Source organism: Corvus hawaiiensis, chromosome 8 (genome assembly GCF_020740725.1).
Source record: "Corvus hawaiiensis isolate bCorHaw1 chromosome 8, bCorHaw1.pri.cur, whole genome shotgun sequence".
In the NCBI taxonomy this organism is placed as follows: domain Eukaryota; kingdom Metazoa; phylum Chordata; class Aves; order Passeriformes; family Corvidae; genus Corvus; species Corvus hawaiiensis.
In genome coordinates this window covers 16885322-16900325 of record NC_063220.1, presented here as the reverse complement: position 1 = coordinate 16900325, position 15004 = coordinate 16885322, and the positions used below count along the sequence as shown (strand labels likewise).

At 36.5% G+C, this 15004-nt stretch overlaps 1 protein-coding gene across 1 annotated transcript in view; it reads left to right on the top strand.

Moving 5' to 3' along the window:
* The window catches only part of TNKS2 (tankyrase 2), a 29274-nt gene extending 15091 nt beyond the window's left edge, over window positions 1-14183 (top strand). The window contains exons 13-27 of the mRNA XM_048310721.1: window positions 1-80; window positions 1055-1200; window positions 1640-1805; window positions 2093-2312; window positions 2710-2819; window positions 3513-3701; window positions 4466-4718; window positions 5340-5416; window positions 5995-6115; window positions 7168-7265; window positions 7909-7983; window positions 8998-9103; window positions 9662-9848; window positions 11199-11355; window positions 11951-14183. Coding sequence (XP_048166678.1) covers window positions 1-80; window positions 1055-1200; window positions 1640-1805; window positions 2093-2312; window positions 2710-2819; window positions 3513-3701; window positions 4466-4718; window positions 5340-5416; window positions 5995-6115; window positions 7168-7265; window positions 7909-7983; window positions 8998-9103; window positions 9662-9848; window positions 11199-11355; window positions 11951-12013 — 2048 coding nt within the window. The 3' untranslated portion in view covers window positions 12014-14183. The remainder of the gene's footprint in view (window positions 81-1054; window positions 1201-1639; window positions 1806-2092; window positions 2313-2709; window positions 2820-3512; window positions 3702-4465; window positions 4719-5339; window positions 5417-5994; window positions 6116-7167; window positions 7266-7908; window positions 7984-8997; window positions 9104-9661; window positions 9849-11198; window positions 11356-11950) is intronic.
* Window positions 14184-15004: the final 821 nt, after the last annotated feature.

Below are 15004 nucleotides of genomic sequence, written 5' to 3'. Positions count from 1 at the left end.
AAGGTATCCCATTAGGTAATTCGGATGCAGATCGACAGTTGCTGGAGGCTGCAAAGGCTGGGGATGTGGATACTGTCAAAGTAAGGTTAAACCTCTCCTTAAAAATAAGAGGGAATTTGTCATGGTTTAATCCCAGCCAGCAACCAAGCCCCACACAACTGCTTGCTCACCCCCCTGCAGGATCGGGAGAGAATCAGAAGAGTAAAAGCTGGAAAACTCAGGGGTTGAGATAAAAGCTGTTTAATAGAGAAAGCAAAAGTCACACCCGCAAGCAAAGCAAACCAAGGAATTAATTCATGGCTTCCCATGGGCAGGCTGGTGTTCAGCCATCCCCAGGAGAGCAGAGCCCCATCTCAGATAACGGTGTCTTGGGAAGACAAACTCCATCACTAGAAATGTTCCCCCCTTCCTCCTTGTTCCCCCACTTTATGTACTGAGCATGATGCCATCTGCTCTGGAATATCCCTTTGGTCAGTTGGGATCACCTGTCCTGGCTGTGTCTCCCCCCAGCCTCCTGACCAGTGTGGCAGCACTAAAAGGCCTTGGCTCTGTGTAAGCCCTGCTCAGCAATGACAACACATCTCTCTATTATCAGCCCTGTGTACAGCACTAATCTAAAACACAGCCACATACCAGCCACTGTGAAGAAAACTAACTCCGCTGCAGCCAAACTAGCACAGAATTATATCTCAGTGTATAATTTCTCAAAGCAAACAATTGAACAGCCCTTCACTGACTGCTTTAGAGTTGTGATCTGTCCTAAAACCTGTGTATTACACAATTATTACAGATTACAAAATACAATGTTCATCACCTCCAGATGTTTGCCTTATATAAAAAGCATAAATAAATTACAGGTGTGGATTTGGGAGCAGGTGGAATTACTTTCTTAGGACACAATCTGTGAAATCTGTAAAAATGAAATAATTTTTATTGAAAACAGTTATACAAAACTAAATGTGTTAATGTGTTGTTGTTAACAGCATTCTATGACTAAATTAGTGGTGTCAACACTATATGTAGTGACATATATTTTGTTTGGGGAAATTCACAGAAGCTGTGTACAGTTCAGAGTGTGAACTGCAGAGATATTGAAGGACGTCAGTCTACACCACTTCATTTTGCAGCTGGATATAACAGAGTATCTGTTGTGGAGTATCTTCTTCAGCATGGAGCTGATGTACATGCAAAAGATAAGGGGTAAACACTCAAATTGTATTTTCTTGGCAATTGTGATTGGTCCTATCTATCAGCTTTTGAATATTGTTCGCTGATAAGCATCCTGTTTTTCTTCAGATATTTTTTTATTTTCACGGGAACTTCTGTTAGTGTTTAGTTAGAGTGAAGATGTTAAGAATACCCAAAAGCATTTTGCAGTACTTAAGATTAGAGCATCAGGAATTTCTCTGGCCCTGTGCTTTTACTTCTCTTCAGTGCCTCACTGATTAAGTTTTTACTGCAATAGATATTGCAATATACAATAATATTCCTACTATATTAGACTGGGGGGGAGAGGGGGGAAGGAAGGTTTTGTTATGGTTTGATTGTCAAAGGTGCATTGTGTTTTAAGGTTATATTGCTTGGTGAAAAAATACCCTATTTCTAAAGAGAGTTTTTCTCTTCTTTTAATTGTTTCCAGAGGACTTGTCCCTTTGCATAACGCCTGCTCATACGGTCACTATGAAGTTGCAGAACTGTTGGTTAAACATGGTGCAGTTGTCAATGTAGCCGACTTGTGGAAATTCACTCCCTTGCATGAAGCTGCAGCAAAAGGAAAATACGAGATTTGCAAACTCCTGTTACAGGTATTACATATGCTGGAGGGAGGTTACCTTTTTTTTCTTGTTCACTCTGAAATGTAAATGGACTTCTTTGAGAAATTAGTGTGTGGTTTCTGAATTATTGTAGTTAAATATTTTCAGTAAAAGGGATACTCTTAGCACCTGTGTTGTCCTTTCTCACACAGTAAATGGAAGGCTCTCTGCAGGATTCCAATATGAGTCAGAATATTTGCTCAACGAGGCATTAGATGCCTAAGATGCGGCATGTTTATTTTGCTGACACACTTACCACCTGTCTTTGATGTGCACAGCATGGAGCTGACCCTACAAAGAAAAACAGGGATGGAAATACTCCTCTAGATCTTGTTAAAGATGGTGATACTGATATTCAAGACCTACTTAGAGGAGATGCAGCTCTCCTAGATGCTGCAAAGAAAGGTTGTTTGGCCCGAGTAAAAAAGCTCTGTTCACCCGACAATGTCAACTGTCGGGACACGCAAGGACGGCATTCAACACCACTACATTTAGCAGGTTAGTGTTCTAATTAACTAGTTTGATCAGTTACTAATTAATTACTGTGGCCGAACTTTCTATGTCTACACAAGTTTAGAGTGTAGCCTCAAGCTGGAGGATTCAGTACTTTCTCTTTTAAAAAATTAGTATCTTACACATGTTAATCTTATGTTGCTTTTCAAACTGTTTAATTATTTTCCTGTTCTCTCTAGCCAGAAAGGATCTTCTATTGTTTATTGACAGGTTTTAAAACCAAATACTCTTAAATAGGGTAACGCTGTCCTCCCTAATAGGTATTACACTGTGGATTGACATTTTAATTTACTTTCAAGTAATTTAAATGAATTACTACTTCTCTACAGCCTGTTGGGGGTGGTGTTTTAATTCTGTTTATTCTGTCCTTCTGCAACTCCAGCTGGTTACAATAATTTGGAGGTTGCAGAGTACCTGTTACAGCATGGAGCAGATGTGAATGCACAGGATAAAGGAGGCTTGATTCCTCTGCATAATGCAGCATCTTATGGGGTAAATATCTCAAACTTTCTGAGACTGTTTATTAAAAAAAAAGTGGTACATTTCATTGACAGCATTTTGAGCCAATACTCTGTAGAATGCTTTTACTATTGAGTTATAATCTAATCTTATTTTTAAGACAGAATGAATAATTAGATCACAGTTTATGTTATAGGTAAAGACTGTTATGAATTTGTAAAATCACAAATGGAGTTTTCTGACCGTGAACACCTAGAAAGCCAGCAGGCTGAAAGGTGTTCTGTAAAATGCCTTTCCTTACCTGTGACAGTCAGATTTTATCAGGAAGATCTCACTTCCATTTATATGACTGCTGTTGAGACAGCAGTTGTTTTTGTGGTTTTCCTGAATCTTTGTCCTTGAATCAAGTCTTTAACCAAAACAGTTGGAGTACTTTCCAAACTGGAAGTTCAGAATCAGGCATTTTTTTCCTTCAGATCCCTCTGGATTTGGAGTTATGTTTTACTCTGTCTTTTTTTCACAAGGGAACAAATCTTACTCAACTTTTTGCTGGTATGTTTTAGGTGAGGAAGAAAACACCTTGCTTTAATACATTTTAAAATCATAATTAAATGCATTCTAAGAAAATTTAGAATTACTCTGATTACACAGAAATAGCGGTAGTAGTTCTTAATTATTTTAATACACTGTGGTATTGGAATTTAACAGGTGTTTTTATTTTTCCAGCATGTTGACGTAGCGGCTTTACTTATAAAGTATAATGCATGTGTGAATGCTACGGACAAATGGGCTTTCACACCTCTTCATGAAGCAGCCCAGAAAGGAAGGACTCAGCTTTGTGCCTTGTTACTGGCACATGGAGCTGATCCTACTCTGAAAAACCAAGAAGGACAAACACCATTGGACCTGGTCACTGTAAGTGATAGGGCTTCTCTTGGGAAATCTGTACTTATCTATTTGTGACAGCTCATCTAAAAGCTGTTCTTTAAAAAGCCAGTAATACAACCACTTCTGCAAAATTTAAATTACTGTTGTTTCTGTGGTATTTTTATGTGCCTGGCAAGGAAAGTCAATAGATCTTTATAAACCTGCTTTAAATAATTTCTTGCTTCAGGCATCTTATTTCAGTATGGAGTTGGGGGGAAAAGACCTCAAAACACTAACAAAATGAATTAATGATTATAATTTGATGCTTTTAATTCAGTGCTTATAGTTTGACTGATAGAAAAATTGTGACAATAAAATGTAAGCAGACCTTGTAGCAGCATCATTTTACGAAACTGTCTGTTAAGTTTTCAGCTGTGTTATTTCCAAGTATTATAATGTAATCCAAAACTACATTCAGAATAACTGTTTTGTTTCATAAATTCTGATTTCCAGTAGAAGCTTCTGTTCATTTTTTGCAGCAAATTAATTCTGTTTAACTGTCCCTAAATTTTTTTAGAAATACTGAAGTCTTTAATTTTTACCTTCTTAGAGCTTCTATGTATAAACATTTTACAATTTCACATACGCTGTTGCCAGAAAAGGCCGTTTGTAAGATGCATTGTAAAATGCATGTTTTCCCAATATTGTTCTTGAGTGTACTCAAGAAATCTAATATCATGATAGTGCATTCTAGGAAAAAACATTGTGCAAAAGTGTTCCTCTGTTCTAATGAGTTGTTTTCTGCTCCTTAGGCAGACGATGTCAGTGCGTTACTGACAGCTGCAATGCCTCCTTCTGCCTTACCGACTTGCTACAAACCTCAGGTTATAAGTGTGTCTCAGGCTACAGGTTCTGCAGCTGATTCCCTGTCTTCTGTTCCATCCAGTCCATCCAGTCTGTCTGCTGCAAGTAGTCTTGACAACTTGTCTGGTAGTTTTTCTGAACTTCCATCTGTTGTTGGTACAAACTGTGCAGAGGGAGCTACTGTTCTGGAGAAAAAAGAAGGTGAGGCTTTCTCAGGAGTGAGTGACGTTTCTTAACATACGGTAAAAAGAATACAAAAGTGTGAAGTTTCCCATACATTGATATAGTTATTCTGATATATGCAGTATTTCAGTTCCTTATGATGCCATTAATTAGGAACAAAGGTCTAAAAGTCTTATACTACAAGATTTTACTGTTTTCCCCTTACAGAACCTTTAAAATGTTTTTTGCTGAACCGAGCTAGTATGTGAATTGTGTTTTAAAACAGAAGTCAAATGAAATTTGGCTCCATACCAAGCAGTATTTTACTACAAACTTTAATTTCTAAGAGGTTGTTCTTATATCAGGTATCTTAAAAGGGTTACTTCTGTGATATTTTAGTTGTCAATATATACTTCTGTTGGAACTTGCATTTCTGGTAGCTGGGTGGCTTGTTTTGTGGAAGCACAAAGACTTCTCTTAGGGAGGTAGAAGAGCAGGTTAAATTGCTACTGGGTAGCGATACAGATATTTAATCCACATCTGCAAAAGACCAGGAATTTTTGTCTCTCATTTTTGCCACAGACAGGGGGAGATGTGTATGCTTTATTTTGTAATACAGGTATGAATTCATTGTGAGTTTTTCTTCTTACCCATTTTCAGGTGTCGATTTTAGCATTAATCAGTTTGTGCGGAACCTTGGCCTTGAACATCTAATTGACATATTTGAGAGAGAACAGGTAAGTGGTTATATTTATTTCCAGATACTCAGGGCTAGAAAGCAATGGAATAAGTAGTGCCTGGTTAGTATAATGTAATAAGAGAGATTTTAAATGAGTGACTGTCAAAACAAGTAGAATAAAAGAAAGGACTGTAACTGGATTTTTTTAATTGATATACAAAATAAATGTGTGTTAAAATATATGTATATATAAACAGATGGGGACAGTAATGTTTGTATCAGTTTAACAGTTGTAGCAGTGTTTCCTTTCAGCAGTATAAAAGGTAGAGTAAATAAGTAATTTGTGTTAATTAGTAATTTCAGTTCTTGTTTGTGTTCACTTGAATATATCTAGAAGAGTATTTCTCAATTAGAAACATGGTCCCTGCAAACAATGCAAGTTACAAATTGTAGTTTGTAGCATGTCAGTTTAGGACAAAAAGTTTGAAGAAAGCAGTTGAATGAAAGTAAAATATGAAACCTCTAATGTTCCTGTTCTTTTCACACTTGCTTTTTCTCACAGCTGTTGTGAGGTATATTTTCACTGTCATTGGCAGTTGTTCTAGTACAAAAAACATGGTCTTGCTTTCATTATAGATAACATTGGACGTATTGGTTGAAATGGGACACAAAGAATTGAAGGAAATTGGCATTAATGCTTATGGCCACAGGCATAAAATCATCAAAGGAGTTGAAAGACTTATTTCTGGACAACAAGGTATATGCTCATTTTAAATTATCACATAATACTGCCGTTACATAATCAGTTTTTGTAAATTACTTATGTTATTCCAAATTGTATCTCATTAAAAAGAATTGGTAATAAAACCTGATCTAGAAAATGGCACTTCAAATGTTAAGAATGTCTTCTGACTTGAAACTTGAGTACTTTTATTTATGCTGTGAATTACTGTGAATCTTGCCTTTCAGTTCTCTGATTTATATTTTTTCTCTGTGGTCACTGTTTTGTGTTTACTTAGGTGAAGCGTCAATCTAGTGCAAAATGCTCATAAGCTCCTTGAGATAGGGAGTGTTTATCTTCATCAAAGCACTCTGAAGAGCAGAGCACATTCTGTTGATGAGTTCAGGCCTGTTATGTACTATTGGGTTCTGCTACAGAATGCTGTCTTTGCTCACTCAGAAAGCCAGTTGAAATTCTTACACTTTCCTTTAAAAATAGAGTTGGCGTGCTTTCAGTGAACCAAAATTAACATAACAGCTTTGTTCAACAGCTTTAGCTTACATTAAAATTACTGCTAAAGCCTCTTTATTTGTGTAGGACTGTTGATACCAGCAAAGTCCTGGGAGTCCTGAATTCATTATAATTCAGTATGCTTCATTTAAGAAGTTTCCTTTAAACATTCAGTATCTTTTAGGCTTTCAATACCAGGCTCAAGCCTTTTGGGTTGACAGACTTAGTTCTTTTGTCAGTTCTTTCTGCATGACCATGGAAAAAATACTCCTATTGAATTAGTGCTTCAAGTTGCTTTTCCTGTTTCATGATGCCCTTGCCATCAGTAGTTGTGGACTCTGTACAGGAACTGGTTGCTCGCTGTGTCACTGCCTAGAGTTGAAATGAACTCTGAAGTAAACAAGTGCTTACAAGTAGTTCCCCTGTTATGTGCATTAGTGTACTGAGCTAAGCACAGGCAAATGGGTTAGTGCATCTGAAATGATGATTCTTGATAAGAGAAGGATTGATCAATGTCCACAGATCAGAGAAATTATTGCAGTTTCTGACACTGTTGCTGTGTTTTATTACATTCACAGGACTTAACCCATACCTGACTCTAAATACTTCCGGTAGTGGAACTATTCTCATAGACCTTTCCACCGAAGACAAGGAATTTCAGTCAGTAGAAGAAGAGGTATATGCCATTCTTTGTAGTCTCTCAGTATTTTTGCTATTGCTACTAAAGAAGTAGGTAAAGAAGTATTGCTAGACAATTTAACAGTGCAGTAAACATCACTAAGCTTACAAAAGCTTGCATAAGGATACTTCAGATTCCCAACTTTGACTGCGTTACTTATAATCTGTGTTCATGATGCCTGTAGCTGTTTTCTTACTTACATTATTATTGCTTGTACTATTTTTAAAACCTCTATTATATATCAAATCTCTTCAATGTAATATAAATTCTGTGCTACCAATGGATTGCCTGTCTGTCATACGCAGTTTGAAAGGAAATGATTTAAAAGAGTCGTAATCACACTAGGCAAAATTCTGAAGAAACACAATTGTAAAGAGATTAGTGACAGTCTTCTCCAGTTTGAAAACTAGACCATGGACCAGTCAAAATACATTAAACAAAAAATCATTAAACAAAAAACCATATGCATCCACAAAATCTGGCATTACTTAACATACAGTCATTGCCTAAAAGTTCCTCTTACAATTTTTAATTGTTTTAATACATAATTAGTTCTTTTCCTTATTTGACTTGTCTAAAGGAGATATGTGTTGAATGTGTTCTGAAAGAATGTAATCCTCCTTAAATTCTCAATCTTCAGATGCAGAGTACTGTCCGAGAGCACAGAGATGGAGGACATGCTGGTGGAGTCTTCAATAGATACAACATCTTAAAGGTGGCTGTTGTTTTTTTATGGCTAGTGGTTTTACACCTTTGGAGTTTTGTCTAAAAGTAAAATATCCATAAAATGTTCTACACTTGTTTGAGTTCTATATTGTGACAAGATGTGCCATTCTGAGATGTTCATAGGATAAAGGTCGTCTTCCAGGGAAATTCAAAGACTAATTTTTTATGGAAAAGCTACTTACGGGTTAATGGCAAGAAATTTTATGAGAAATTGGCATAGAGGGATCTCACAGAAAACTGCAGAATTTTTGAAGAAAAAGGCAGAAGGTTTTATAGGAAACAGAAGAGGATTTCTTTTGAGGGAGAATGGCAGGAAAAAACCACAAGAAGTGAAAGCAAAACTTTTGAACTCTTACTTTGGCTTGATTTAGCGACAGACAAGCGTAAAAAAACAGCCAGTAGACAAGTTTAAGTAATCTAATGGAATTTTGGTTTGTATTTATGTATTTTTCCCTCTGAAGTAATGGTAATTTTTGTTAATATCATAAAGATTTTGATTTGCAAGTCAGTACTACTAAGTTTTATTCTGAAGTTACAGTTTTCCCAGTGGAATTGCTGTGCTATTCCTACATAACCTACATGCACAAGACTTTGCAATGCCCAGCATACCTCTGCAGGGGCTTTGTAATTTACTTTCTTTTAGAAGTATAAGTCTTCATGGAAGGCATTTCTTAATTAACTGATTGATCTCTTTACTAGTGATTTGTCATCAAGAAGAATTCTGACTAAGCCTGCTAAATTTAAATTAGAGAGTATTTCATTTAAGGATTATTAACAAGGAGCTGTGTAAAATTGACTGATTCTTAAGCATATAGTTATTATTTACTTGTCATACTACAACAATCAGCTTGTGCAGGATAAGCCAATTTGTGTCTCGTTGAGTCCCAAGGAAAGTATTCTTGTTTAAGTGGCAGTGTAAATGTACTATAGTATAGTGGCTATAGGATATACATCTATCTGGTAAAGTGAGCAGAATTTTTCAGTTTCTTTTTGACCATTTCAGATTCAGAAAGTATGCAACAAAAAACTATGGGAAAGATACACTCACAGGAGGAAAGAGGTCTCTGAAGAGAATCATAACCATGCTAATGAAAGGATGTTGTTTCATGGTGAGATGTTGAAATGCACTTTATGAACTTATTTTGTCAGCAGCACTCTTTATGGAAGGGTTTCTACTGTCTCAAACAAAGTAAATTTCCTCAGTGGAAGTAGGTTCTAGGTTTTACTTGAGTTTTGTATTTCACAAGGAATGATACAATGTACTGTATCATTCTTCTGAAATTTGCATCTCTTTGTCTCTCCCCGAAGGGAGACCAAGATGTAAAAGAAAACATTTAAGAAATTATTCCTTGAGTCTGTTTTATCAGCTGTATGACCAAAGTGATTAAAGATCAAACTTCATTCTGTTATAGGTTGTTTTGGGGTGGGATTTTTTTTGTTGTTTTCTTGGATTTATCCAGAAAAGATAACTTACCATTAGCAAGTTAAAGCCTGTTGGAGGCTCTTCCATGCACAAATACAGAGTTTATCCTGATGAGCAAAGTTCACAAAACATCTTCATAAGGAAGGCTACGTAGTTCCCAACACAGTGGGAACGAATTATTGGATTGTGACACATACAAAAATCTGTGTACTGTATTGTCAATATTTTACTTCCTTTCTCTTAGGCTCCCCATTTGTGAATGCAATCATTCACAAAGGCTTTGATGAGAGACATGCCTATATAGGTGGCATGTTTGGAGCTGGGATTTACTTTGCTGAAAATTCTTCCAAAAGCAATCAATATGTGTATGGAATTGGAGGTGGCACTGGATGTCCAATTCACAAAGATAGATCTTGTTATGTTTGCCACAGGTAAGTACCTCAAAAGAATCTGATTCTGCTTTTGATAGTCCTAGATTATCAATGCAGCAGTCTCTTTCTGAAGAAAGATTTGCTTGGACCTTCTCTGTATTCTGGGCCTAACAGAAACTTTCAGGAAACTTTGACATTTAAGTCCTAAAGTATTTTCAACCATCTTCAGTGCATTGAACCATATATTTGCCCTTAATACAAAAATCAGACTTACGGAACCAGAGAGTGAAGAGGATCTGCTAGATGCTTATGTGAAAGATGAGCAATATGAGAGTTTAGTTCATTGCCTGTTACAGAGAAAGGAGAAATTCAGAGATATTCAGATGCAGTATTTCTTTGAGACAGATGTATTTTGTAACAGTCAGCCCCACATCACTGCTTTTTCAAACACTGAAATAGATATGGATTTGGGGATTCTGCCACTAATTAAGTTCTTGAATCCACTTTTCAACATAAACACCTGTTACGTCTTACCAACACCGTCAGTTCAGAATAAACTCATAGGTCATGGAGTCAGTTTTGGTGGTGGCAGTCATTTCAACCAGAAGAATATCTTGTGTTTGTATGCATACTGTTTTGCATTGGTATACAAGGATAAGGTCATCCTTCCAGTATCCTTCTTTGAGTCTCTGCTGCTTTTCATGTTGCTTACTCTTTTCTGGAACTCTCAAATAATGAGAATCATCTTTGAGAGTTAACAGAGGATGTCAGAGCCTTTTCATGTTTTCTAAAGTTTTGAATAAGAAGGGGTTTTTAGTTTGTTTTCTGCAAAGAGAAAGAAAAGCAGAAGTTTTGGCAGAGTAAAATGGTACATAACATTAGTCTATAAAAATGTCAGGATTCTATTGTCATTGCAGTAGGTACATATGTACAGAAATAAGAGCCCTTGTTGAGTCTTGTAATAGTGAAAACATAACAAACTGACAAATGCTGATCTGAGGTATTTTGCATTGACCTGGACTTTGCACTTGGCCTTGATGTTGACTTGGCTGTTAGATACAAATCAAGCATTAGAACACTTGTGAATTATGTTGTCAGGATGATTAATGGAAGGAGGGGATAGAAAACTTTTTCTAAAAAAACCAAACAAAATAAATAACAGGTAAAGAAAAGGTGGTGGCAATCTCTGAGCCCATTGTTAAGTATGCTGTTTTCAGTAACTAAGATAAACATTTTTCCATGTTACTACCAACCCTTTCCTTGGGCTAACGAGCTTTCCAAAGTGACTGTAACTTTTGTTCGGCGAAACAACTTGAGAATTTTATGAACCACAAAGATTGACTGAAGTGGCTTCAAGGTTCAAGGTCATAAGCATTGTGTGTTCATGGTCCTTTTTCCCTTTCAACACAGGCAGTTGCTCTTCTGTCGTGTAACATTGGGCAAGTCCTTCCTGCAGTTCAGTGCTATGAAAATGGCTCATTCTCCCCCAGGACATCACTCAGTGACTGGGCGGCCCAGTGTAAATGGATTGGCATTGGCAGAATATGTCATTTACAGAGGAGAGCAGGTAAAAGCTTTTGGGGTGGTTTTGCAGACTCTCTTTTGTCTTTTTCAAAGGCATGTAATGCACTGGGGGATTTTTTTCCTAGGTTTGAGGTGCTAGGGCTTGCTTTTGTCTTAGAACAAACTCCTGCTGCAGTTGCAGGTGAAAGGGATGCATGTTTCCTGAATGGTCCAAGATTTTCCCCTTTGATGTTTTGCCCTTTTTTCCTTTGGCATCAGTAATTATTACTGCAACCCTAGGGTATATCCCCGTGTCCCGCAGCCGTAGGGAGGAGGAGAGAAGATCCAGCAGGCAGGAATTGTGCAGCAAGATTGATTTATTTAATTATTTTACAAACTCTTTTATAGACTTTTTTCTTCATAGTCTAATTGGACAAAGGATCAGCCACCCCTTAGGGTGATTGGCTAAAATCCTAAAACATCCATTGTCAAAATATTTTTCTACTATACCATAAACAAGACTTTTCAAGGCTGCAGGTGTTTGGTTGTTTACATACTCTGCTACCTCTTCTGTGAGAGAGAAAAGTCTCTCTAACAAACATTCTGAACTTATCCAGAGAATGAAATCGTAATAAAAAATGTGTGTGTCACTCTTTCAGGCTTATCCAGAATACTTGATTACTTACCAGATTATGAAACCTGAAGCTACCACTGAAGCTTAAGACGAGTTACTTGCGGGAAACCATCAGGCTTTGGATGCGAAGATATCAGTGGCTGCCATCCCAATAATTTACAAGTTTTTGTTGAAAAATTTCCCATTCCCAGGTGGTGTGGTAGCAAATGTGAACAAAATACATCAGTTTTGACTTGATAAAGCTTTAATAATGTACAGTATGTTTTTCTAAAATTGCAGAAATGTCCTCTTTTTCAGCACTTTAACAGATACCATTCCAGGCATAAACTGGGGTTTGGCTGTACTAAATTATAAACAAAAATTAACTTGAAACAATGGTTTTATACAATACTGCATTCAAATCTAGCAGAAATTGTAATGGTCTATATAGGAACTCATTTTACTAATATTGTGTTCTTTAAAACACTGCATTTACACTGAAAACGTTTTCATTTGTAAAACTGTAAATAAGAGCTTTTGTACTAGCCTGGTATTTATTTACATTGCTTTGTAATATAAGTGTTTTAGAACTGCAATCTTGTACAAAATGTTCTTCCCAGATATTGGTTTGTTCATCTGTGTTTTCTCATGCAAGTTAGATTTGAAAAGTCAATTTTTTTCAGGTTTTATCACTTAATTGTGAGGGAGAAAGCAAATTTTATCGGAAGAAGTGTAGAAGTATCCAACTTTAGATTGAATACATGAATTTTTGTTCTGTATTTTTATTTATGAAATACACATTCCTGAGAATGATGGGCTATGAAAATAGAATGTTCCATACAAATACTAAAGTGGTTTTCCACCTACTTCCTAGAGTTGCATATTTTATTTCTGTAAAATGTCTTTTGAAGTTTTTTATTTAACTATAGGTATAGTTAAAACCTGTATCCTCACTTCAAGGCTAGTAGACCTTGCAAGTTACAGTTTTAGTAAATTATTTTCTTTGAATGTAGATGGAAAATTAACCTCAAGAAGTTCTTTCTTGAGTTTCTCTTGCTTACATTTAAGCCAGGAAGTTAAATAGTTTATTCCTAATAGGAGGGCAAACAACTTGGCCTTTTTTGTATGCTTATTTTGGTAGATCGGTCTACCTGTTGGTGCCCTCAGAATATGAGCATTGCAAGGTGGAAATGTTAAAAGCCATCCTGTCATCTCCTGTGTCTCTTCCATGCTAACATGCAAGCTGTGGTTGAAGCAGGTGTGTAGGAGTGTGTTTTGTCTGCTTTCAGCTGAGTGGAACTGGTTGGGCTGCAGGGTTCTGCTCCCAGCTCAGCCAGCTGGGAGGGGAGGAGCAGCTCTGCCACAGCAGCAGCTGCCTTTGGTAGCCCTGGTGAGGCGCCTTCGACAGAGGAAGAGTGCAAAAGGTACAGCCCCTGTCCAGGTCTCACTCAGGGTTCCTGACTGCACCCATCCTTTCAGCCAGCGCTGTCATAGCTCTCGTGTGTATTCTGCTTTTCTTCCATCTGCAGTTTTTACCTACATATTTCAAAAATATGTAAATACAAATTATAATTTTCTTGGGGTTAAAGTGGGTAGGAGTATATTTTAGTTGTTTAATATTTCTACATACAGAACACTGTCCCAGAAGACAATTTGTTTGCAGGGCATGTTATCTTACCATGATTTTAAATGTAGTAACTGGTCAAGATAATGAAATCCTCTTGCTGATGTGGTGGTTATGTGATTATGCTCTATGTAAAAATGTATTGAACCTTACCCAGTTATGTGAGGAAACTGAATAATAAGATTGCAGAATTCTTGCAGAAAGTAATATTGGCTATGAATAAAAAAGGCTTTGATTTTTAGGTACTTTCTCCCAGCATGTTGCCTGTTCCTTAGGTATAGTAATGCTGGAATTTGTGTTCATGCAAAATCTGTTAATTATGTTTAAAACTTTTTTGTTACTGCTAAAATGCTTCATTCTATATGAATGATCACCTAATGTCTTGTAAAATATTGTGGTATGATAGCATTTTAAGTGGTACCACAATGTTGGTTTTGTCTGTTTGGGGATTTTTGGAGCTGTTTTTTTGCATGACATACCTTGCACTCTGAAGATGGAAGCTGTAATGATTTGATAATACTGACTGTTGAGGTGAACCTTTAATTCCTTGTGCAATTAGTTCTGCTTTACCCATCTTGAAGTGTCTTTACATGTACTGTATGACATTCCATATCCATTTAACACTAAATAAATTTAATTCACTGGTTTTCTGGTAGCATGGGAGTAATTACAGATATAGTGTGTTAACCCATTGTTTTAAATGTAAGCATGCACAATGCTGTAACTGCATCACTGGAGGCAAAATTAATTGCATTACACAGAAGAGCTTTAAATGTGGGTGAAAACCTGTAAATACTGTGGAAACCTGTAGTTTGGTATACAGCTGACTAACAACTATAGGTAGGAGTGAAAATGTGTTAGTAATAAACCCAGAAGTAAGCTTCAATTTGTGCACTTAGAACTCCATTATATGGTCCAGAACTGAGACAGAAAACTTGATTACATTGGTTCTGTAAAATGAAAAGTAACCTAAAGAGTCTGACCTTTCAGATAACTGCACTGGTGTGATACAGGAGCAACAACAGAAGGAACTGTTTAGATCACTGGTAGTGTTGCAATAAGTAAGTAATTTTATTTCACTAGAACCATTTATATGGTGGTAGGTTTCCAAAACCAGGTTTGTATAGAAGACTTAGACATGAGCACTAGAGGGCAGGAAAGCAAATGTTTGGTAAGATCAGTGGTAGTGAAAATCTTTAAGGGGTCTTGGGAACACAACTTCTGATAAAATTGCTCCTGAAAATTCCTCCTATCTAGGCTGTAAAAAATTAACATTGACTTTCCATTCTGCATTAGATTGGTTTTTGCTTAGTTAAGTAACTAGTATGAAAACAAGTGGTACAACTAAGCAAATTGAAAATATTAGGATCTTTGCTTAAAATATTTACTCATAAGTTAGACTTTAGTTCTTAGAAATCAAAAAACAATTCATCCACACTCTTCTATCATATATAATTGAAAAAGTTAGGATTATCC